The 25,165-nt window shown below is 34.8% G+C and overlaps 2 protein-coding genes across 2 annotated transcripts; both read left to right on the top strand.

The window, feature by feature from the left end:
- Window positions 1-11,626: 11,626 nt before the first annotated feature.
- LOC132554272 (galactose-3-O-sulfotransferase 3-like) lies at window positions 11,627-14,050 on the top strand. The gene is made up of 2 exons (XM_060218579.1): window positions 11,627-11,649; window positions 12,934-14,050. The coding sequence occupies exons 1-2, from the start codon at window positions 11,627-11,629 to the stop codon at window positions 14,048-14,050; spliced, it is 1,140 nt and encodes a 379-aa protein (XP_060074562.1).
- Window positions 14,051-18,369: 4,319 nt separating this feature from the next.
- Window positions 18,370-23,941, top strand: LOC132554271 (galactose-3-O-sulfotransferase 2-like). Its single transcript, XM_060218578.1, has 2 exons — window positions 18,370-18,443; window positions 22,825-23,941. Exons 1-2 carry the CDS (start codon window positions 18,370-18,372, stop codon window positions 23,939-23,941), a joined length of 1,191 nt encoding a protein of 396 aa, XP_060074561.1.
- Window positions 23,942-25,165: the final 1,224 nt, after the last annotated feature.

Genomic DNA, 25,165 nt, shown 5'->3' with positions numbered 1-25,165 from the left:
AGTAAATGTGTAAAGTAAATGTGTAGTACTGTTTAATACAGTTGTTGTTATGGATAACTAACGCGGTGTAAAGTAAATGTGTAGTACTGTTTAATACAGTTGTTCTGGTGGATAACTAACGCGGTGTAAAGTAAATGTGTAGTTCTGTTTAATACAGTTGTTGTTATGGATAACTGACGCGGTGTAAAGTAAATGTGTAGTACTGTTTAATACAGTTGTTGTTATGGATAACTAACGCGGTGTAAAGTAAATGTGTAGTACTGTTTAATACAGTTGTTCTGGTGGATAACTAACGCGGTGTAAAGTAAATGTGTAGTACTGTTTAATACAGTTGTTGTTATGGATAACTAACGCGGTGTAAAGTAAATGTGTAGTTCTGTTTAATACAGTTGTTGTTATGGATAACTAACGCGGTGTAAAGTAAATGTGAAGTACTGTTTAATACAGTTGCTGTTATGGATAACTAACGCGGTGTAAAGTAAATGTGTAGTACTGTTTAATACAGTTGTTGTTATGGATAAATAACGCGGTGTAAAGTAAATGTGTAGTTCTGTTTAATACAGTTGTTGTTATGGATAACTAACGCGGTGTAAAGTAAATGTGTAGTACTGTTTAATACAGTTGTTCTGGTGGATAACTAACGCGGTGTAAAGTAAATGTGTAGTACTGTTTAATACAGTTGTTGTTATGGATAACTAACGCGGTGTAAAGTAAATGTGTAGTACTGTTTAATACAGTTGTTCTGGTGGATAACTAACGCGGTGTAAAGTAAATGTGTAGTACTGTTTAATACAGTTGTTGTTATGGATAACTAACGCGGTGTAAAGTAAATGTGTAGTACTGTTTAATACAGTTGTTCTGGTGGATAACTAACGCGGTGTAAAGTAAATGTGTAGTACTGTTTAATACAGTTGTTGTTATGGATAACTAACGCGGTGTAAAGTAAATGTGTAGTACTGTTTAATACAGTTGTTCTGGTGGATAACTAACGCGGTGTAAAGTAAATGTGTAGTACTGTTTAATACAGTTGCTGTTATGGATAACTGACGCGGTGTAAAGTAAATGTGTAGTACTGTTTAATACAGTTGTTCTGGTGGATAACTAACGCGGTGTAAAGTAAATGTGTAGTACTGTTTAATACAGTTGTTGTTATGGATAACTAACGCGGTGTAAAGTAAATGTGTAGTACTGTTTAATACAGTTGTTGTTATGGATAACTAACCCGGTATAAAGTAAATGTGTAGTACTGTTTAATACAGTTGTCGTTATGGTTAACTAACTCGGTGTAAAGTAAATGGGTAGTACTGTTTAATACAGCTATTTCCATAGATACAACAATGATACATCTGGTTTTAATTACCTAAGGTAGACCCGATGGCATTTCCACATTTATAGATGATAAAGTCATAAACAATTTGTATGAAGTTATTCATCATATCATAAACAATTTCTATAAAACCATGTATTTCGTGGGTCTCAATTTTCGTGGCTTCTCAATAACAAAATGCTATTTCGTGGACGATTGATTTCGTGGATAAAGATATAGCACAATTGAACTTCTCAAACTAATTTTAACATTTCGTGGACTTATGGATTTAAGGATTAATATTGCCTGCGGAATCAACGAAAATCCAAACCCTCCTCCCCTCCTTCTCGAAAATGAATGATTACCATCAATTCACACAAATTTATCTAGTACGCAGTTTTTTTATTCAATTTCGGCAAAAAACCATATGCTAAATACTCTTACTGATAAGTATTCTAGGTAATACACAACAAACTTCAGTAAAGTCTCCGAAGGAAACGCCATGCCAAAGTCACTACAGAAACAAAGTATGTGAAATTCTCCACCATTCGCTCGTGTAAATGTAGAAACACTAACGTAGTAGTGTTATTTCTGACATTTAACACAAAACAAAGAACCCCAAGATGCATTATTTCAATCTAATTTGTCGGAATATGAATTGACTTTTTCCATCAATACTCGCCACTCAGGCTTCAGAGAAGCGCTGCTCTGAGAATTGTAAATACATGAAAATTGTGGTTGAGATATGACACAGAAGACCCAAACATCAAATTTCATCCTTAGCCAATTACCTAAATGGCAATTTCGGGGCTGATACTGAGCCTTCCTTGTCCCCTTAAGGACCAAACGTTCGCATTGGATGACGGTGCGGAGGAACCTACATAACCGCCATCTCTCGCCATTGCATTTATTCAATTTTTATTCAATTGCCGCCGAGTTCCAACCACTTGCCATATCCACATCAATTCCCCGCTTGCTTCAATCCGCGTCTCTTAAATGTAAAAGAACAATTTACCGGATTAAAAACAGTAGTATATCATATTAATTTAGCATTAATGTTATTTGTGTTTAATGAGGCGTTAGATCCAACTGTGCAGCGTAAGCGTGGTCATGCCGGGTAGGACATTTTGGGCCGTCAATGACATTACTACCGAACCCAGACATACAGACTAGTCAGCTTAATAACGTTACAGACCCGTGTATCTGTATCCATACATCTACTCTATCACCAGGAGACCGTGCCGTAATCGTATTGTTTATCTTGTACCTGCAAACTCTCATCGTCTCTGTTGTGTTATGGTCTATACTGATGTTTGGAAAAAGTTTTATCAACAAACGTTAAGCCTAAGGAACACGCCGAGATATATTTTTTATTCGATAGGTAAAGTGCTTTTCTGTAGAAATCTGAAACTTTTGAGGACTGTAAATACCATTGTGGTGAGTATCAATGCCGACAAGATGCTGGTCTATGTAGAAACCACAACTGCACCGTAAATGTATTTATACTGAAGACTACCGGCAGATGGGAGGTGTTTTGTGACAGTGGTTTCAAACTACATATGTTCCAATCTTGTTGCCTGATCCCCTGGCGAGTCATATTCTTTGTTTTTTTTCTGCATTATAATAATTCCTGCCTGCTTGAGTGGAGGAATGGTTTATAAATCACGGATAATTTGAAAGGCGTTGTTTCGGAATTGTAAAATATTGATAAACAAAGAGCAAGGGAAATCAGACTAAATCCGCTACAGTCTTACCGTCAGTCCACTGTATTTGATTATGGTGGGCCACCAGAATATATCGGACAATAAAATTAAACCAAAGTCAGATTTTATATACAAAAACTGGAACTCTTCGAGGCCGCATTTCACAGTCTGACGTATATTGGTAATTTCGATGGACTTTTATAAATAAAGTAAATTAACCATATTTACTTCAAGTCTGCTTTGAATATGAAACTCTCACAATGGACACTAGTTCTTTTAATCGTTGTAGTTTCGATAAGTGTTCATAAAATATAATTTATACGGATTGTATTTATCGAAAGGATGAATAATCAAATAGAAAAAAATGTCATTGGATAAAGAAGATAAATATCACGTGTAAGATATATGTTGTCAGTGATGTGTGTAGCTAGTTTGTCATAAAACAGGTGCACAGAAAAAATCTTACAAATCTTTTCGATGAAGAAAAATCTGTCCCTCTTCATATCATAATTATATTCGTCAGGTTAAAATCACAAAATGTCATTGGCTGTTCCTGGTTATTTATTTGTTAATAAACAATACAGGTTTTCTCCGAGTTTAGTTTCTTTTCACCTATAGTTATTACAGTCTTAACGACCCGTCAACACATCAAAGGTCATTCGGGCACCTATAGTTATTAGCTGAAGAAATCGTATGTCTAATTGATTGTAATTACGAAGTCATAACGGACAGAAATGTGATTTTCCTACTATACTGTATGTATTTTTGAAGAAATGTACCGAACTTTCGTGTTACTTAAATAAGTAATTGTATAAAACAGTATATTATTGCGGTCCTGTGACACATGATACAGTGTTCGGGGTTAAACATTTCAAGAAAATAAATATATTTAAAACTTTGTGTTAGGAAACAATTTCATGTACTCATCTGTTCATTAAGAAAAAATATTAAGAGAGAGAGAGAGAAAAAAATGAAAATATATGTATAGTAAAATGTTCTAGCTGAGCTTCGGACTCTTGAGTCGTAACCGGCCACTTCGTCCAGGCTATATCATTGTATATGTACCATACAAATATCTCAATACCACAAATATCACAATGAAATCATGCATCACATTTCGCTGAATAAAATATCACAATGTGATCATGCATCACATTTCGCTGAATAAAACATCCTTAAAAAAAGACTATACAACATCCGGGTCGCCTCGAATCGAAGTGATTTCCTACCATACCTAGTTGTTTTGACCTGTGGTATGGTAGTAGTGAGGTCACGCCTGAAATTGTGATTAGAAATTTTTAAAAATTCAATAAATTAGATATATATTGATTACTGATACCATAAAATTTTAAAAACAAAGTTCATATCTATACTTCTTAGGTGGTTAATATGAATTAAAGAACTACTATTTCTTGTTTAAAGACTATAAGTAGAGAAGTAGTAAAATCATTCCCTATAAATCTGTCTGCCCTTTCCTCTGTCTTTTCTAGTTTCCTAGTGTTTTTCATACAACAGAAGTACTAAACTAGTAGTTACAATTTGAGAAAAAAAGGAAAAAATTTAAAATAGTGATGCTACACATCTTGGTGATGTAACAGTTAATTCATTTTAGGATACAAAAATGTCTGGGGGTTTTCTGTATATGGTTGATATATGTATATCAAAATTCAGATCAGAGCCGATGTCAACACTCAGAAGTTTAACAGAAATTTCACATTTAATTTCGTTGCTGCCAATAGTTAAAGAAGGAATAATTTTATTTGTTTTCTTGGCTATACATATAGCTTGGTTTTCGTATATCTGATCTGATCTGAGATCTGTGTATGTTTATTTGAAATTTAGCTAATAATACCGAATGTCACCTCAACAAACACCGCCAGCTGTATGTATGTCTGATACAGATTTTTATGAAATTGATAAAAAAAATTGCTATAATATATCATGGGTAAATTAATTACCGTGTGTCTTGCGTATTTCAAACATAATACTTGGTAGATTGATTGGAAAGATGTACAAAGTTATGAGAATAGGTTTGGAAAATCCGTGTGTGGGTTAACATGGACTGTAACGGATACGAAAATCGTATGTTAATGTGTGCTTATCATTGTCCATATAGTCAGGTTACAGAAAAAAGTCATTAACATATTTCATTCTACCTGTGGTATCAAAATTACCAGGTGCGGAAAATACTGACAATAAGAGACTTCGAAAGTTACAGATTTAAAACCTTAAAAAGGTATGTTTACAAGTGACTCTTGGACGGCAGGGGGCAGATGCGCGTGGACTCCGATATATGATACCTCAACACCATACACGGAAGAGCCTTATGTTTTTGCGGTTCAGCAATCAAACATCCACTTTGACCTTAGGTAGAGGTCAGGAGGTTGATTATCGTCCTATCGTATCTTAATACGGTAAACTTACTCCGTCTGTAAATTAGTGTGCCCGCCCTGTAATTACTAGCTAGATGATACATAACATGGTGTTTAGATGGGAGAAGAAAACAAATGAAAAGGGGTTTTATTTCTGACACAGTTAGTAAGTGCTATATTAGTTGTAATAAAATAGATAATGATGAGATTGGTTACCTGTTCCGACATCTCTGCCTGGCCCTTAACACCCCTACACTATCACACAACCTACCTTAAAATCTATTATCATCTCATACATAAGATCAAGTAGTTCCGAAACGACAGGAAAACACGAACAGTATCATAATGACAAATCTCCTAATTATAAACACATACTTACAAAAGTCTATTACATACACGCCTATAAAACGTTCGGACGTAGCACCAAGACACTGATAATGATTTACAAGCAAAGGATAGTCAGCTGTAGTCTATTTTAATGTGTATCACAGCATTGTTTATTGTGATGTGGGCATTTTTATTACGTTACAATGTACTAACGACGTGTAACATAATGCGAAATTCAAAGGTGAATTTGATCTGTGGTCACAACTCAAACTAGTTAATCATGATGCATTCGTCTGTCACATTTCTAGTAAATATTTTATTTCAATAAATACATATTAAGTGCTTAAGAAAAGTACCCCGAAGTACATTTCATTGCACTGTATGTAACAACTCGGCAAATCATTGTATTTCGATATTTTCCGAAATTATCTTTTTCGTATATCAATTAGCGTCGTTCATTTCAGATCATACCATTATGTCCCAGCTGATACGGTAAACACACACGGGTACAAAACAAGTAAATACAACAGAATAGTTCTGTTATGATGGTAAAAACACGTCATAAATGTACAAACTCGAGCTTGATCGAGTTTCTGGTTGACAACATCTTCGTCTAGTTTGGTGGTAAGATCTTCCGACAGACTATTGGAATACTTATGTGTATGTTGATGACGTTTTGTCTTTAAATAACAAATCATCATAAAGACATTTATTGACCACCAAAATTGGAAGTCAAAGACAAAACAAACTCTTCTACGTCAGGTAATCAGGGTAATGGTTTCAATTTCCCCATTGTGAATTTTCAATTTCTGGACAGCAACATCCCTGCATCTCCAACCTATAGTGAGTACATGTCGCAGTTGATTCGATATTTAAGGGTCTGTTCCCATCATCACGATCTCGTAGAAGAAGTCGTCAACTGACGGTCAAACTAGTAACACAGGGTTTCTAAATATGTAGGTTAATGAAAATTATTGGAAAGTTTTACGGTTGTTAGAGTGATATCATTTGTTGCTAATTGATTTTTCTGTTGGTTCCGTTTTTGGTATGCATTGTTCCTGTTTTAGAACGAGACATTACTTACTTGGATTGACCAAGTTTTACATGGCGGATGTCGTGGATGAAGCAGAAGACACTTACTCTTCCGGAACACCTGATCTCATTATCTTTGTACGTTTTGAGTAGTCTCCTTGTAAATCTTCCTGTGATTTATATCTTGCCGTAGTCATATTGAATTTGAGTTTGGATAATGGTTATGATGACATTTTTGTGTTTTTATTTCACTCGCCGAAGCTGGTGTTTTCTGTAATTTTTGAAAAACAGATATACCATAGGCAACCGCTTGATGTTTATACCTGAACCCATAAATATGGCTTCCACCCTGAAATATAATAAACTTAGCATTCTTACGAGCATCGAACACATCAATATTGATATTATAAAAGAAAAAATACTTATTTTTTAAATCTCTATGACGACCACAAAACTTCCTCATAACCTTCACCAGCCAGCATCTCCCGAAACCCTGTGCTGTGAGTTTTTCAGTCAGATGCCGAAATCTAACATATAAGTCGTGCTATTGGGAACAAGTCCTTGAATATCGAATCAATTGCGACATGTAAAGGCTATACATTGGGGAAACCGGTAGTTATTATTTGAAATGGGAAATACAGCATTTTGATTGCGTTATAAAAAATAGTCGACGTAAGCGGCTGAAGAAAAAGAGTCTAAAGTGTCCTTGATATTCATTCCTGTTTCCCGTTAGGTGTTTACGATGAACACTATTAAAAAATTTCGTGATATTATAATAGTGTACAAAGGAACCACACGTAAATATATCTTTTAACACAGATTTAGATAAGACACGTTAGAGCCGAACAATGAATGAACCTGTATAATACAGCTGTATCGTCCTTCTAGAACTCGTCAGTGATGTTATGGACCTAAATTATAAAACTAGGAGACGACAGAGGAAAACTCAAAGATTATACAAGAGACACACAAATGAAGATCATACAAAGTTCTAGTGAAAATAACACTTTTGCAGATTAATTCAATGAAAAGAGAAAACACAAATTATCTTATAGAATAGACAAATTATCAAAGAAGATACAAACGAAATCCCACACAAAACCAAAGAAACGACCTTCATTTCTACGGTTAACTTTCATTTCCATTGAAGTCAAACGCAATCCCCAACCGAACGTCTTGAAAATGGATCTAGACATTTCAGGAGAATTCTTGTAAACGGCAGCGACAGCTAGTATGCCGCCATATTTTCAGGCGCGCAGTAAGTTGTCATAGGTTATAGCATATTTTGTCTGTTCCAGACATTAATCAATATTTTTCTATGTGAGTATAAGAATAAATTTACATTGAAAATTATTTTTGTGTTGATATATGATCAAATGATATATGATTAAATGATCTTTTAAAAGGGATTATATTAAGTGCAATGAGTGAGTAGAGCCCACGAAAAGCATAGTCAGCTTCGTTCGTCTATATCTGTACTTAATATGCCAGTAATTTGGCTATTTTGCTTGTGAAAATATGATAGATAGAAAATTTAATAGTGTCTTCAGTGATAACAAATATATTTTACTCGTGTGTCCAATTTTTTTTTTATTTGTAAAATATATTTGTTAGTATTGATGACACTTTCAAGAACTCTCTATATGCCTGTGGTTTAATTGTTTGCCGTAATGTTTCCTGCGTTCATGGTCCTGGTGATGAGGGTCCTCGTGGCACGGAGAACGAGTTTACACTATGATTAAGTTGCAAGACAAAAGACATTACGGCCCTTACCAATGTGATACAAAATGGATTGAATTTTAAAATATGCTCTGCATTTTATTGTTTAACGACAAAGATATAGGTGAAACTACATATAGATAATTGGGTTCATCAACAATGATGGCTGACTTTGAAATATGTCATTTTATGTACATAATACATTTTGTTGTAACGTCAAAATAAGATACACGTATTATCTAAAAGTAAAGCGTTCCGGGCAATTTTCAGTCGCAGTCTTGTTGGCATTATCAAATTTAAAGACTTTAAATATTGCATATTTGAAAGATAAATATAAAGGGCTTAAACTATTCAATTGTAGGAACACCTGGTCTTATTCACCTGGTTCTTATTTTCAGGAGCTTCCCTAGATTAATTGAATCTGAGTTTGAATTACTTTCTTGTTACTTTTAAATCGTACTCACCGATATATATGTAGTGTACAGCGAGAAGAGGAGATAGATGTTTTGGAACAAAATAAAATTATTGAAATGAGTTAAGTAGTGGTTTTATATATAAATATAATTTTATATATAGTTATCTTTCAGTTATTCGTATACATGTATTTCAATATAGTATTTTATAAGACTGGATCCAAACAGGCCAAAAAACAATTTTCGATGGCGCTGATATTAATTCAAACACGAATAAGTTTATAAACACGGGGAAAACAGCGGTTATGAGATATACTTTTACGAAAATGCTTTTTAGATATCATGAGGTCAATTTTGTTCCAAATTTCAAAAAATGCTTTTGAAAGTTAAATAAGATTGCACAAAAATACACAAGATAAATACAAATTTAGAATTTAACAGAGTAAAGCCAAATAACGAAATAAACTGCATAATACAGCTGTTTCGTCCTTCAGTGCTTAGGACTTAATTTTTAAAAAATCTTTGACTTCGAAAAAAAAAAAAATTAATCGAAGGAAATGTCAAACTCTGAAGGATGCGTGCAAAATCACCATGATTCATTCTGATGACGGCTACATGATGTTGATGATGTGTGTCCTTTTGAGATCATTTACCTAAAATAGGACGTATCCGTGTTATCAGTGATTAAAATACTAATAAGAAACTATTATTCGTGACCATGTGTGAACGCCTCCATCTTATTACGATATAAATTCAAGTGACCTCGAGGTTAAAGGTTACAGTAGGTGAGCCGTTAAGGAAACTGCTGTTAAATCAAGCAAAACTATAGAATAGAACAGGCTTCAACACTTACAGCTATTCTAGTATAATCATTTCGTTGTATGTTCAGTGGATATTATTCAGCATTCGGTGTATTTTTGTCACAACGAATTACAAAGTACTTGATTACTATAAACCGTACAATCTGAACCTTTGTCAATCATGAAGTAAGAAAGACAACTCTTCCTGGAACAGTGAGTGAAATCTGGACAGTGTTATTGGGGCCGCCAATAATAACATTAACATACCTACATCCAATCATTGTGTTAATGATTCGAATGAGGAATCAATAAAGGTTAAACATGCTGTGAATCCGGTCAGCTAGAGTGTTGAAGTGAATATCTCGTAATATACCCCAGATAAAAACTCGGTAATAGTCGTCTTCAGCCGTAATAGTATAGGACTTAATATACGTCGTAAATACGTTTGATCTTAATAGCTTTTTAGACGATATGACGATCTCCCGGCTTTCAGAAGCCTCGTTTTCAGTGTACCAGTACAACATGACATGGTAACTTCAAGCATCCGTAGTCATTTTTGTGCCAAGAAAGACAGGGTCTCGATTACGCAAAGTGAAACTAAAATATGGTTTGCTGTGCCAAAATCTTTACACCTTGATCAGTGCATTAAATTCGCCCTTCTAAGGTTCGTCAGTGACGATAAGGACCTTTTTTCTAAAAACCTATGGGGTACTGAGAAATAACATATTTTATCGAAAACATGTCACCACAATCTAGAGAGGAGGTGCTCTAGCCCCATAGTTTCATCGGGATTGGCGGTGAGATCTTCTAAAAGATAATTGGATTACATTTAGGAACAAACTGCTCCCTCTCTTGGTTTTGCTTTCATACGAGGCTGAACTTATCAAATAGCTCATTATTACTGGTCACAAAGACCTCTAGATATCCTTCAATATCAATCACAGATATGTAGATATTGTGTTCTATTTATATATTAAAACATTTATTGGCTATGCCCACGCTATATACCCCACCTGAATTTGAAATCAAGGAAACGACCGACACTTCTACATCAGCCGATTGTCTCGATCTTTTTCTACAACGAAATCATTTCTGGAGAGAAACATTCTATGTTAATTATATGTCGCAATTGTTTCGATATTCAAAGACTTGTTCTCAAAATCGCGATTTTCGTGTCACACGTAACAGTGAAAGTCACAATATAGTATTTCGAGAGAGATTGGTGGTTGGAAATGGCAGTGACATCGCCATAATGATTTCACCGGGAAAATTCTATTTCCTAATGAGAAAGGAAGTCTGATACGTTTGGTGCTCGTAAGTGCACCTGCTGTTGTTTTCTGTATTCTCAGTTGGAAACGTAAACTTACACTTGGATTGACCTGTGGCGGATGTCGTCAATGAAGCAGTACTTTTTCAAGTGTCCTCGCGTTCTGCTATAAATTTGCACTAGTTTTATTGGATTTATGTTTGAATGACGATTTTCTTTATTGCTTGTGACGGAAGAAGGCTCTCGGCTCTCGGCTCTCTCTCTTCTCTCTCTCTCTCTCTCTCTCTCTCTCTTATAATATAGATAATGACCCAATAGAATTTTCGTTTCTTTTAAACTCATGGTTTACAGTGAATTGAATTTACACCAATAATGTGCATTTAACAATATTTTCTTCACGACGAACATTATTCCGCCATTTTTTTCACTTCAATAGGAATTTAGCATTCGTTTCTAAAGATCACACAACGATAAAATAAAGGAGAGGAATGTTTAACGAGGTGTACAGTATTCTTCTTCGAGTGCGACGATTGTGTCACCTGGTGTGGCGCTACACGATTTGTCATTATGCACTATACAACTTGAATAATTATGTAAAGGACAAAAACATACTCCGTGTTCTTTGGATAATGTTGACACACATTTTCTATATTGAGGCAATGAAGCACTAGCATTCAGACTCAAGCCATGCATCGGATAGCTTGTTGGAGGTAAGTTGTTTTGTCTACTGTGGACACACTCGTACACTGTAATCATTAGGTCAGCCGAAGCTTTATTTAAAGTTATCTGTTCGTTTAAGAAGGACTTCAGTTTCCGATTTTTATTTCTCACTGGTAACACTAAAGTGTGTTACAAGAGGTCAGCTTTACAAAGCAATAAACATGGCAGACACGGTAATAGAGCTATGATACAATGGTACATATGTTAAATTCATTGTAGCATTTGAATAATCATATTTAATGGTATCTCATTATAAACATTAATCAGGTTTGATTTCAATTTGAAACATACAAGAGTAATATAGTAGTAATAAAATTGTAAAGAAAGTATGGAATATAGATGTTAAGTACTAGATTAATGATATTTTAAAGAAAGTAGCTCACTCTACCTAATACAGGTTGGTAAAAATCTCAAACATACCTCCCATTTTCACTAAACTTTGAGTAGTAAAACAATGAAATAAATAGAGATATTCATTAGCAGTACATTATGACATAGTTGACGAACACGATTACTACATGGTATACCAACCAGTTTCAATGGATAATTTCGACATTCTACTAATGCTTCTAAGTTATCTAAACTTACACTGAAGTAGATATGATTCAAGGTGAAACTCCTTTTTAATGAATGTAATTGTCCAGAAGACGCTTAGTCAGTAGTATATAAACACTAAAACATGACCGTGATATTAAAGGATGATCTTTTCTAAATTGTTGGCCATCAGTTATCATTAGATCTCAGTTAACGACAAACGTTTGTATGATATTGGTTTTTTTTATAGTGATTTATTGTGTCTGTATTGAAACTCAGACGGGGTTGTCTTTGTTGACCTTCTGTTATAAGACATTGAAATCTAAGGCGCACGTTCACGTACATGTTTGTAAGTAAATAATGCTTTAAAACGTTCTTATAAATGTATTCGGGACTTATTATTGTTTATTTCTTATTGTTGTTTTTGTCAATTATAAAACTTCTACATTGTTGATTTATATTGTAACTTTTGAGGACTTTATAGGTGAGCTACACCACTGTTTTCTTTGTTTTGGAGGACGAAGTTTGAAACACACAAAAGAAGCTACGAGTAAAAATATCACTGTTGTAATCGGACAGATGTGACAGCAGTCACTTTATCTCAACATTTTGATGCTGACGTTAGCCTTGTCTACAGCCTCTTCTGAGATTAATCTCAATGCAGGACCGGTTTTGCAGGATTTGATAATTATTTCATTATTTTTATTGTCACTGTTTTATAAGAAATTAATGTGTTGCAGGTCTTTGTTGCTAGGATGTGCTGTGTTGGTGACGTTGTACAGTGTTAAATCTAACATCAATTTTACAGTTGGAAAAACATCATGGACATTACACAGGAGGGAAGTCTCTTCCAGACAGACCCAATACATCCAGACAGGTAAACCTGTCAATCATATAGCATTTATAAAAGTGCCTAAGGCAGCCAGTACAACGGTTCAGAATATATTTCTACGTTACGGGGATGAAAAGAATCTCACTTTTGCTCTACCGAGAAAGCCAAGCGGGGGTGGTGAATTCTTGACATCTCGCTACTTCTACCCCCCACCGAACGGAAGGATGTTTGATATAGCTTGTACACACATTAGGTATAATAGACAGCAATTTAGTAGTGTTCTACCTAATGATACTAGATACATTGGAATCGTGAGGGAGCCGTTCAGCCACTTTAGATCCTTTGTTAGATTTCTTCGCCCAGAGTCTGTGCTAGGTATACCAGGAAAATATCCAGTTCTACAATTTTTGTCTCGCAATGAAGCTTACAGAAACAGCACGGGCATCCGTAATTCAAAATGCAATACAATGGCTTCTTATTATCTTTTTCCAAGTGATCTATTTTTAGTAAAGAATCATCATCTGATAGAGAATTATTTATTACAACTAGATAAGGAATTTGATATTATACTGGTGATGGAGTTCCTTGACGAATCCATTGTGTTAATGCGTCGGATCTTAAACTGGGATCTCAGACATGTTTTGTACGCTAAACTTCGCGTTAATAAGCTGGACGATTCGCGATTGGTGTTTGGACCAAAAGTGGAACAATTATATAAGCGTTGTGGATATCTAGACTATTATTTGTACGACTTCTTCCTGAACAGGTTGAAAGAAAAAATAAAACGCCAGCTGCCTGATTTCGATGACGAAGTGGCTTACTTCAGGAAAACTAGAGCAAAATATGATGACTTTTGCTTGTCTTCATTGTCTGAAGATCTTAACGACGCCGTAATGACATTTGAAGGTAGTCCATGGAACGCGCCATTCGTCATCACAAGTGAGGACTGTAAAAAACTTTATATTCATGACGTCGTGTTTCTACAAATATTAAAGAAGAAACAAAATGCTACGTCTATTGAATGATGTTACACACAGATGTGTATGTAGATGGTGGCATTATAAGAATACCGTGTAGTAATGATATGCAAAGTATTGATTTAAAAGGCGTTAAGACGTATATACAGATGCCGGTTTGCTTATATCCAGGATATTTGTATATTTATCCATTAGCCAGTCTAACACACAAGTCCTCATCATACTCTGTTAATATACTTTATTGTTACCTTTTTATCTCATTGTATCCACGCCATCTGTCTCACTAGTGTTATTGATTATTAAAGCTTTCATAGTACCCTCGTCCTGAGACTGTATCAGATAGTGTATACTCGTTGTCTTATATTTAGATTCATTTAAGATTAGCTTTACCTTATTATCTTTTAATGTACAATATGTTAGACTATATTTTACTTAGTATACAATAGTGATGGAACAAGTCATAATTTGTTGGACAGGTCTTACTTTTAAGAAGAAATTTTATTGTATTTTTATTATATGTATTTGTTGCAATATGTTTTGACACTTTCGACAGATATAAATTGATTTATTGACGTCAAGGTGCGCTGGATATGTCGATCGCCGTACACGAATGGGCAATCGAACCCTAGGATAAAGAACGAAACATATCTAAATAAGTGTTCCTCAAAGTTCTTATTAATTTTATTAACAGTAATTTCTAGCTTATCAGATTATTTATTTTTCATACTTTAAAATATCTTAGACTGTCTTATCTGGAAATTCTTTGAGCTAAGTGCAACTGTAAAACGCTGTATTAGAAATCTATAGTTCATTCACTGGCAGCCTATGATAATGTATGACACAAATTATAGTCTATACTTGAATATTGTACAAAACCTACACAATTAAATCCTGAACCTTCATTTGCTGATTTTGTTATAAATGTTGATTACAACAAAGATGTGATATATTACTTTTGGATGCGTTGTATATAACTCTCTTTATGGACTATTAGAGGATAGTCAGAGGGAATTCTCACATGAAATATTCTGATAGTATCCTGCCCAAGATACAAAAGAAGAAAGAGGAATACAAAATACGCAGCTATGTTTGGGGAAAACGTGATAATTCAAGTCAATCTAAAAACAGTAATTGATGAATAAAGTGATCCCAATTTATTCCCAGAACAATGAGCGTGTATATAGTGCTACAGCAGATAACATACATATAAACAGGTATACAAATTATGTAAACCTTCAATCATTTAAATTTTGTAACTGTCATAAGTTTGATGGCTTTAGAAGAACATAATAATTCATACGAACAGTGGCACGGTTTAGAATATACACATGTATTTAATTTTTTTTTAAATAATGAGGTAGATGATAATTACGATTTTTATTGAAAGATGGGGCTGGTCTCCCCATCCTGATTTTTACATTTCTTTTGATTAATTTTGAGTTTCCGGAGTCGCCCTTAGGTTCCCAAATATAGTCCACGAATCAGTTTTATGGTGCAGTTTAATTCATTGATTGTTAATGAAAAGTTATATTAACATGTGTGTTTTCTGTACCATCTTCAGCATGCGAATCACGTGAGGAGTGGTATTTGTTTTGCTTATCGCCCTTTTTAGATAAAGCTACAAAATACTTGTGTATGATGTATGGAATATGAATTATGTTATACGGAAACAGCAATTCTAGCAATGAGAAGTCAATTATTTACATATAACAACAGATACCACAGCTATTCGACATGAATACGTTTAATATATTTCCGCTTAAGTCATGCAACCCTTAAACAATATATCAGCTGTTATTTGTGATCATACATGTAGTGCAATTATCTATATACTAAAAACTACAAAACTAAATATAGTAACGGTACATATTTATATATCATAAATAGTATATATTGATAAAGCAGATAACAGATAATATCCTATGTTGTGAGTAGTTATTAGTAGTAAACATAGTAAATATCAATTGTGAGTTCCCTCCTTGTTTTATTACATTATTTCAAAATATCTACAGTATCTACGTGTTTAACTTTCTTGTTTAGCTTGTTTTGGAAAGACTTACTCAGGCATGTCTTTAATCTGATCTTTTTGTAAATTCAGCATTTCTGTTATGTTAAACTAGTGCAACTAGTGAATAAGACAAGTTATTGGCTACCAGGGACAGCGTCAACGTGTGATTTAAAGGTAACTATTGAACAATATGTGAGAAGTTCTATTTCTATAACAACCTGATATAAATTGGTCCTCATACAGCTCATTATGACCCTTTGTTGACAAGTTATGGATATCAGGGTTTTTTTTTTTTACATCTATCGATTCCTGCTTTGTAGTGTTATCTAGTGGGATTGTTAAAGTGTCACGCTTCAGTGAACAGCGTGCACATGCCCATCGGTTAGAACATATTAAAGAACAATGGTTGAAATTGTATTCGATTGACATTAGGTTTTCTCATTATCGTTACACAAAGTCCCGTGTTTCGAAGTCCTGCATTGTCGATAATTACGTATTGTATGGGATCAATTGTGTAATTCTCATGTTTTGTTTACATGGCTCAAAATAGCCATAATATTCGAGTCAGAAATAGGCACTCAAGTAGTCGCCATTCTTCAGTATTGAATGTCGCCTTACTACAATAAAAATTGGCTATTGTTTTCCTGTAATTACAGTTCATAACAAGTACACAGTAATAACCCTTCACGTCATGATTTTACCTCTGATAAACAGATACAAGCAACATACAGAAGCATGTACTGACAAAACTGTTCCTTTAAAACTTGTTAGTCGAGTGGTAGATTGATTTATAAGAATTGTGAAGATTGTATAAAAGACACACAAGTGAATATCTTTGACTGATTATGATAAGTTACAGTAGTGCCAATCGATGAGTTAAACTGCATCATACAGCTATTTCGTCCTTCTAGGACTTGTCAGAGATGCTAAGGGCCTAAATTTTAAACATAAGAGGCGACAGAGGATTAAAGTGATCAGAATAAATGTCAAATTCTATATAGAAAGGTTTGCTAGCCTCATAATACAGTAGATTTCATAAATATTAAATAATTTTAGAAGAACGTAATTATCATGTGTGGTCAAAATTGTTTTTACAAATATTCATAAGGGGACAAGCCGTGCCCTGTTTGCTGACTTTTTTGGTTTTGTTTTTCTTTTTTTTTTTTTTTTTTGTAAAATTTCAATCGTCTTCTTAAATCAACAATAAATAAATCTGGAGTGCAAAATTAGTATATGTGCTTCTTATAATAAAGGACATCACAGATAATATTTGATCTACTGAGTACCCAAATCTACATAAACGTAACCTAAATGGTTACAGCTAAGCCATTTCATTGATCTTTGATTCTACCAACACAGGGCAATGCTGCCCCTATAAATTTCAATGTTTCGTCCGTTGGTTAATAAAAATTTGATGGATGAATTACACAGATAAATCTATTTTTCCAATAATTGCATTTTAATCATAAGTCTTATCATCCATAGAAGATAAATATAAGTTATCACGAATAAGAACTCTTTTGAAATGAAGGCGATTTTAGACATCTTATATGGTCAATTATGCAAACGAGTAGATATTACGGCAACTATCAAATAATTTTGATGCAATACGTATAAATCAATATTTACTTTAAAATTTTCTATTATGGAATCTATAACACATTTGCGGATGAAATATTGTTAATAATGAAGTGGCGAAGGTCTGATCAAGTGTTTCATTTACTCCTTTCTCTTTTTCCTTCCTTCGTTATTGGGGTCCTCATTCGTAATGAGAATACTTAAGATATTTTCTTTTCTTTTTGCAGTGATATCTTCCATTGAAACGCTAAGTAATTTACCCCGAAATATCGCGGTATATGGACGACAGTTGTCAGTTTTAATTATTGTACAAAAGACAACAGATAAAGTTAATGCAAGTGTGACATTGACGCCAAGAAAGATTGTTTATCAATGAAAGATGACCCCTTCTTCATGTGTAGTTCTGACGTAGGCGTTATTGTGTGTTTATGACAATCGTTTGTAATGTTGCTACGTACTTTTAATTACTGTAAAGGACATACAATACGGTTGGATGAAAACACCTATATATCTCAGTCGGGGACCACACAATAATGTACCTCTCACTTTATTAACCTCTGAATAGAATTTTAACGCATGATAACACCCCATGAACAAAGCCTGGTTTAAGTAATGTGTACCTGTATTCATTTCATTTGTTTTGCAGTCCTCAATGGTACAACAGTAATTGTTAAAAACACAGCATTATCTCCTTGTTGTCATGTCATCAATCGGACACTTTTCAGGGTAGAAAACAAACCTCATAATTATGAATTTCTCTGTCCCTATTTGGATTAACGCCATGGAATGTAAGAAGTACTGGAGGCTGATACAACCCAAATTTATTCGAGGTTTGCAGTGTAAAACATCCTGGAGGTAGGTACAACCCAAATATATTCGAGGTATGCAGTGTAAAACATCCTGGAGGTAGGTACAACCCGAATTTATTCGAGGTATGCAGTGTAAAACATCCTGGAGGTAGGTACAACCCAAATATATTCGAGGTATGCAGTGTAAAACATCCTGGAGGTAGGTACAACCCGAATTTATTCGAGGTATGCAGTGTAAAACATCCTGGAGGTAGGTACAACCCAAATTTATTCGAGATATGCAGTGTAAAACATTCTTGAGATAGGTACAAACAATATTTTATTCGAGATATGCAGTATAAAACATCTTGGATGTGGGTACAAACAATATTTTAATCGAGGTATGCAGTGTAAAACGTCCGTGAGCTAAAGACGATATCGATTTAATTCGAGGGATATTGATGCTGGTATTTATCAGGGTTAAATTTCTCGATAGGCGAGTAATATATTGATGTTGATATTTACCATTGTTACACCTTTCTTTAGCTGATATACTAATACTGGTATTTACCAAGGTTACATTTCTCTATAGCCGAGTGGTATATTGATATTAACCAAGGTTATACTTCTCTATAGCCGAGTGGTATATTGATGTTGATATTAACCAAGATTACGCTTCTCTATAGCCGAGTGGTATATTGATATTAACCAAGGTTACATTTCTCTATAGCCGAGTGGTATATTGATGTTGATATTAACCAAGATTACGCTTCTCTATAGCCGAGTGGTATATTGATATTAACCAAGGTTACATTTCTCTATAGCCGAGTGGTATATTGATGTTGATATTAACCAAGATTATTCTCTATAGCGTATTTACCAAGGTATATTGATATTAACCAAGGTTACATTTCTCTATAGCCGAGTGGTATATTGATATTAACCAAAGTTACATTTCTCTATAGCCGAGTGGTATATTTATTGTGATATTTACCAAGGTTACACTTCTCTATAGCCGAGTGGTATATTGATATTAACCAAGGTTACACTTCTCTATAGCCGAGTGGTATATTGATTGTGACATTTAACAAAGTTACACTTCTCTATAGCCGAGTGGTATATTGATTGTGACATTTAACAAAGTTACACTTCTCTATAGCCGAGTGGTATATTGATATTAACCAAGGTTACACTTCTCTATAGCCGAGTGGTATATTGATATTAACCAAGGTTACATTTCTCTATAGCCGAGTGGTATATTGATGTTGATATTAACCAAGGTTACACTTCTCTATAGCCGAGTGGTATATTGATTGTTACACTTCTCTATAGCCGAGTGGTATATTGATATTAACCAAGGTTACACTTCTCTATAGCCGAGTGGTATATTGATGTTGATATTTACCAAAGTTACACTTCTCTATAGCCGAGTGGTATATTCATTGTGATATTTACCAAGGTTACACTTCTCTATAGCCGAGTGGTATATTGATGTTGATATTAACCAATGTTACACTTCTCTATAGCCGAGTGGTATATTGATTGTGATATTTAACAAAGTTACACTTCTCTATAGCCGAGTGGTATATTGATGTTGATATTTACCAAAGTTACACTTCTCTATAGCCGAGTGGTATATTGATGTTGATATTAACCAATGTTACACTTCTCTATAGCCGAGTGGTATATTGATAGTGACATTTAACAAAGTTACACTTCTCTATAGCCGAGTGGTATATTGATTGTGACATTTACCAAGGTTACACTTCTCTATAGCCGAGTGGTATAACACTTCTCTAAAGCCGAGTGGTATATTTATTGTGATATTTACCAAGGTTACATTTCTCTATAGCCGAGTGGTATATTTATTGTGATATTTACCAAGGTTACATTTCTCTATAGCCGAGTGGTATATTTATTGTGATATTTACCCAGGTTACATTTCTCTATAGCCGAGTGGTATATTTATTGTGATATTTACCAAGGTTACATTTCTCTATAGCCGAGTGGTATATTGATGTTGATATTTACCAAAGATACACTTCTCTATAGCCGAGTGGTATATTAATGTTGGTATTTATCATGGTTACACTAATTTTACCTCAGCAAAACTGAGGCCGGAAGTGTTGAAAATTTTATTAAGAGGTCACCTAGACAAGACTAAGTGTGACTTGTCGGAGGTCAATTAGTCTTAAAAGTGTCATGTCATGAAACGTAGACTCAGAGGGTCACACGTTAAACACGTACATAAACCAGTTTCATACATTAAGTTGTAAATCGTTCACTTCACAGTATTTCAGTCCAGAGGCTTTAATATTAAAATACAATCCAATTATATATACAACAGGGGCTGAGGTAATTTCGAAACTCCCTTTTTTCATAAGAACAGTATCATGCATATTTGTTACAGGTTCACAATTGTAATTGCTTAATCAGGTTAGTAAAATCATTAACCTGGTAGGGAGATGTAACATTTCTATTAGTGTTTTGTTCTTTTAGTGTATAAGGACAGAAGAGTTATCGACCGTGCTCAGCTCTCCGTATAATTCGTAATACATGATAGTCAGTCTGAGCATTCAGAGGGGGTCCCAACCTGCGCGTTCCCTCTCCAAAATTTGCCATTATTTGCAAGAATAATAGTCTGAAAAGAAATTATCGCATGTTTACAATGTATTTCCTACGACACCTCAGAACACAAACATACTTTATTTACTTGTATCCATTTAAAATCAATTACAACTGACATTATGCGTGAAACTTACACCTAAAGAAAAACTTTTATTAATTAACTATCATTGTTCAATAATTTTCTGTCTGTCGTTGACTACCGTATTTTACCGTCAAGTACATAAAAATGGCTCCCCAGTGGGGAGGTGCCGTAGTATGTATATATGCAGCACAGCTCCTTTATTTGTTAATACCATGTCAACATATCATATCTCATATTTAATTGAATTTTGGAGGATTTTTCTGTCGATCTATGCAATCAGTGATCATTAAAATGTATGAAGATAGATATATATCAGCTTAGCAAAGAAAATCTGAGAGATCAGGCGGGCCAAATAACAAAATGTCCATTTTTCAGGTGTTTATATGTAAAGATAAAGGTAGGCTGCTGATGGAGAAGAGTCTGTCGTGTTTATATGTAAAGATAAAGGTAGATGGCTGATAGAGAAGAGTGTGTCGTGTTTATATGTAAAGATGAAGGTAGACGGCTGATGGAGAAGAGTGTGTCGTGTTTATATGTAAAGATAAAGGTAGGCTGCTGATGGAGAAGAGTCTGTCGTGTTTATATGTAAAGATAAAGGTAGGCTGTCGATGGAGAAGAGTCTGTCGTGTTTATATGTAAAGATAAAGATAGGCTGCTGATAGAGAAGTGTTTATATGTAAAGATAAAGGTAGACGGCTGATAGAGAAGAGTGTGTCGTGTTTATATGTAAAGATAAAGGTAGACGGCTGATGGAGAAGAGTCTGTCGTGTTTATATGTAAAGATAAAGATAGGCTGCTGATGGAGAAGAGTGTGTCGTGTTTATATGTAAAGATAAAGATAGGCTGCTGATAGAGAAGTGTCTGTCGTGTTTATATGTAAAGATAAAGATAGGCTGCTGATGGAGAAGAGTCGGTCGTGTTTATATGTAAAGATAAAGATAGGCTGCTGATAGAGAAGTGTCTGTCGTGTTTATATGTAAAGATAAAGGTAGGCTGCTGATGGAGAAGAGTGTGTCGTGTTTATATGTAGAGATAAAGATAGGCTGCCGATGGAGAAGAGTCTGTCGTGTTTATATGTAAAGATAAAGGTAGGCTGCCGATGGAGAAGAGTGTGTCGTGTTTATATGTAAAGATAAAGATAGGCTGCTGATAGAGAAGTGTCTGTCGTGTTTATATGTAAAGATAAAGGTAGGCTGCCGATGGAGAAGAGTCTGTCGTGTTTATATGTAAAGATAAAGGTAGATGGCTGATGGAGAAGAGTGTGTCGTGTTTATATGTAAAGATGAAGGTAGGCTGCCGATGGAGAAGAGTGTGTCGTGTTTATATGTAGAGATAAAGGTAGGCTGCCGATGGAGAAGAGTGTGTCGTGTTTATATGTAGAGATAAAGGTAGGCTGCCGATGGAGAAGAGTCTGTCGTGTTTATATGTAGAGATAAAGGTAGGCTGCCGATGGAGAAGAGTGTGTCGTGTTTATATGTAAAGATAAAGGTAGGCTGCCGATAGAGAAGAGTGTGTCGTGTTTATATGTAAAGATAAAGGTAGGCTGCTGATGGAGAAGAGTCTGTCGTGCCTGTATGTAAAATTATGTAGCTAACACACTACCGATTTTAAAGCTGAATTTGGAGTCAGACCAGCGTTTCATCATCATATTATTCTGTAGCATAAAACTAGCCTATCATGTATTATAAGTAATTAATTATGTATATTGTTTACATACATAAAATACATTATATTGCAGATTATTGTTGCTGGGGTGCTTAGTGCCTGTGACACTGTACACAATAAATTGTTACATCTCTCCTACTGCTGAAGATGGGAAAACAAAATGGATTTCTCACAAAAGAGAACTTTCAACCAATCAGACCCAGTACCTTCAGAAAGGTGAACCTGTCAATCATATAGCATTTATTAAGGTGCCTAAGGCAGCAAGTACTACGGTTCAGAACATATTTCTACGTTACGGGTATGAAAATGATCTGGAGTTTGCTCTGCCAAAACTCCGTCCAGCGGGCGGCGATTCACTAACAGCTCGTTACTTCTATGCCCCGTTGAACAAGAAATTTTTTGATATCACTTGTACACATATCAGATATGACAAAGAACAATTTCATAGAGTCCTTCCTGACGACACCGCTTACATAGGAACAGTGAGGGAACCATTTAGCCGTTTTCGATCCTTTGTCAGATTTATTCGTCCTAAATCCGTTCTAGATATCCCAGGAAACGACCCTGTTTTGAAATATTTGTCTCGAGAAAAAGAATTTAGGACCAGAACGGGTGAGCATATTATCAACTGTAATGGAATGGCTTGGTACTTTGGATTTCCCTACGAATTGTATTTGACGAGGAATCATCATCTGATAGACGATTATTTATTACAACTAGATAAGGAATTTGATATTATACTGGTGATGGAGTTCCTTGACGAATCCATTGTGTTAATGCGTCGGATCTTAAACTGGGATCTCAGACATGTTTTGTACGCTAAACTTCGCGTTAATAAGCTGGAAGACACACGATTGGTGTTTGGAACTACTGAAGAGACGTTGTATAAAAGATGTGGATATTTGGACTATCGCCTGTACGACTACTTTCTGAACAAGTTGAAAGAAAAAATAAAACGCCAGCTGCCTGATTTCAATGACGAAGTGGCTTACTTCAGGAAAACTAGAGCAAAGTATGATGACTTTTGCTTGTCTTCGTTGTCTGAAGATCTTAAGAACGCCGTAATGACATTTGAAGGTAGTCCATGGAACGCGCCATTCGTCATCACAAGTGAGGACTGTAAAAAACTTTATATTCATGACGTCGAATTTCTACAAAAAATACAGGAAAAACAATTCTCATCCTATTAAAAATAATGAAAGTGTAGGTATTTTATGTAAAATATCAGTATATAAGCTTCTTCAGGCGAAAGACAATGGTGTTTAAGAGTCGGATGATTGGCTCAATGGACCAGAAGATGTGGTCATGTGTCACTAGAGAGAATAGTACCCAGCATTTGCAGCAACAAATTCATGTTTTCATGGATCTCGTTCAAGTTTTTTTTCAACTATTGAATATTCGTAGTTTAAGCATTCCTGTGTAACTATCATATTTTTTTCCTTTCGTATTACTAACACGAGGACCAAAATTCAACTGTTTAGCCCATACCCGTACGAGGGATACAGACCGTTTGGTTCTGTTGCTTTCCATACTAAGGTAAGCTGAATAAGCCATCAGTGGATTGGTTATGTTGTATATACATTAACGCTGTTGTACATCATTTTATAAGATTGAGTATGTTGTTACGTACTTGAAATCGTTGCTTTATCCCAATTAACCTTTCCCAGTCTAATATGATACATAGAGTACCACTGTGTTTGTATTACTAAGTACACATATACATTTCACATTAATTATACCACAACACTGACCTCGTGACCTTTGTGCCTTACTGAGCATCACTGATTAATGTTGGTACCTCTGCTACAAATTGACACTGACAAAGTTCTATAAAATTAAAACGATCATTCTCCCAAGACAGGTACACATTTCAATTTAAATCACAAATTAGAAGAAAAATAAACCAGCTTTCTGTCTCGTGCGTTATATTTCCGAGAACTGTAACAGCTAAGATGAAAAACTGCGATATTGGTGTATGGTATAATTTCTATTGCAGCGAACTTGTTGTAAAGCAAAAATTACATAAGTAAGAAAGCAAAAGTTGGCTGCGAGAAAGATTGTCAAACGGTTGAATATCAGAACGGATTACTCGGGAAATTATGTAACCAAGTAATCAGGACATGGGTCAACACGTTATCATTAAAGTAAGTCTAAGCTGTTCGAAATATGCCTGATGATATCCAAGCGTTAGATCTGATCTTAACAGATCCGTCGATCAAAAACGATATAAAAGACAAGACTCACGGCTTGAACTTTTTTCCGGATAAGTGTTCATCTGAGGCTAATCAGCGCTAAACTATAATTGATCATCATTTTATGCTAAATGAATCGATTATCGATTTTCAAAGCTGATTTGTAAATCGATTATCGATTTTTTAAAACTGATTTTTGATCAACCGAGTGACCGGCTGACT

Source organism: Ylistrum balloti, unplaced genomic scaffold, assembly GCF_031769215.1.
Source record: "Ylistrum balloti isolate Yb309-2 unplaced genomic scaffold, AGI_CSIRO_Ybal_v1 Utg370388, whole genome shotgun sequence".
Taxonomy (NCBI): Eukaryota; Metazoa; Mollusca; class Bivalvia; order Pectinida; family Pectinidae; genus Ylistrum; species Ylistrum balloti.
Note: the sequence above shows the minus strand (reverse complement) of the source record. Positions and strands in the feature narration are given on the sequence as shown.

What these genes read in the sequence shown, in the direction of transcription:
- LOC132554272 (XM_060218579.1), top strand. Translation starts at nt 11,627, where the DNA reads ATGCATCGGATAGCTTGTTGGAG. An exon ending in CATCGGATAGCTTGTTGGAG is followed by an intron (nt 11,650 to 12,933) that starts GTAAGTTGTTTT and finishes AATGTGTTGCAG; the next exon opens with GTCTTTGTTGCTAGGATGTG.
- LOC132554271 (XM_060218578.1), top strand. Translation starts at nt 18,370, where the DNA reads ATGGAATGTAAGAAGTACTGGAGGCTGATACAACCCAAATTTATTCGA. An exon ending in CAGTGTAAAACATCCTGGAG is followed by an intron (nt 18,444 to 22,824) that starts GTAGGTACAACC and finishes ATTATATTGCAG; the next exon opens with ATTATTGTTGCTGGGGTGCT.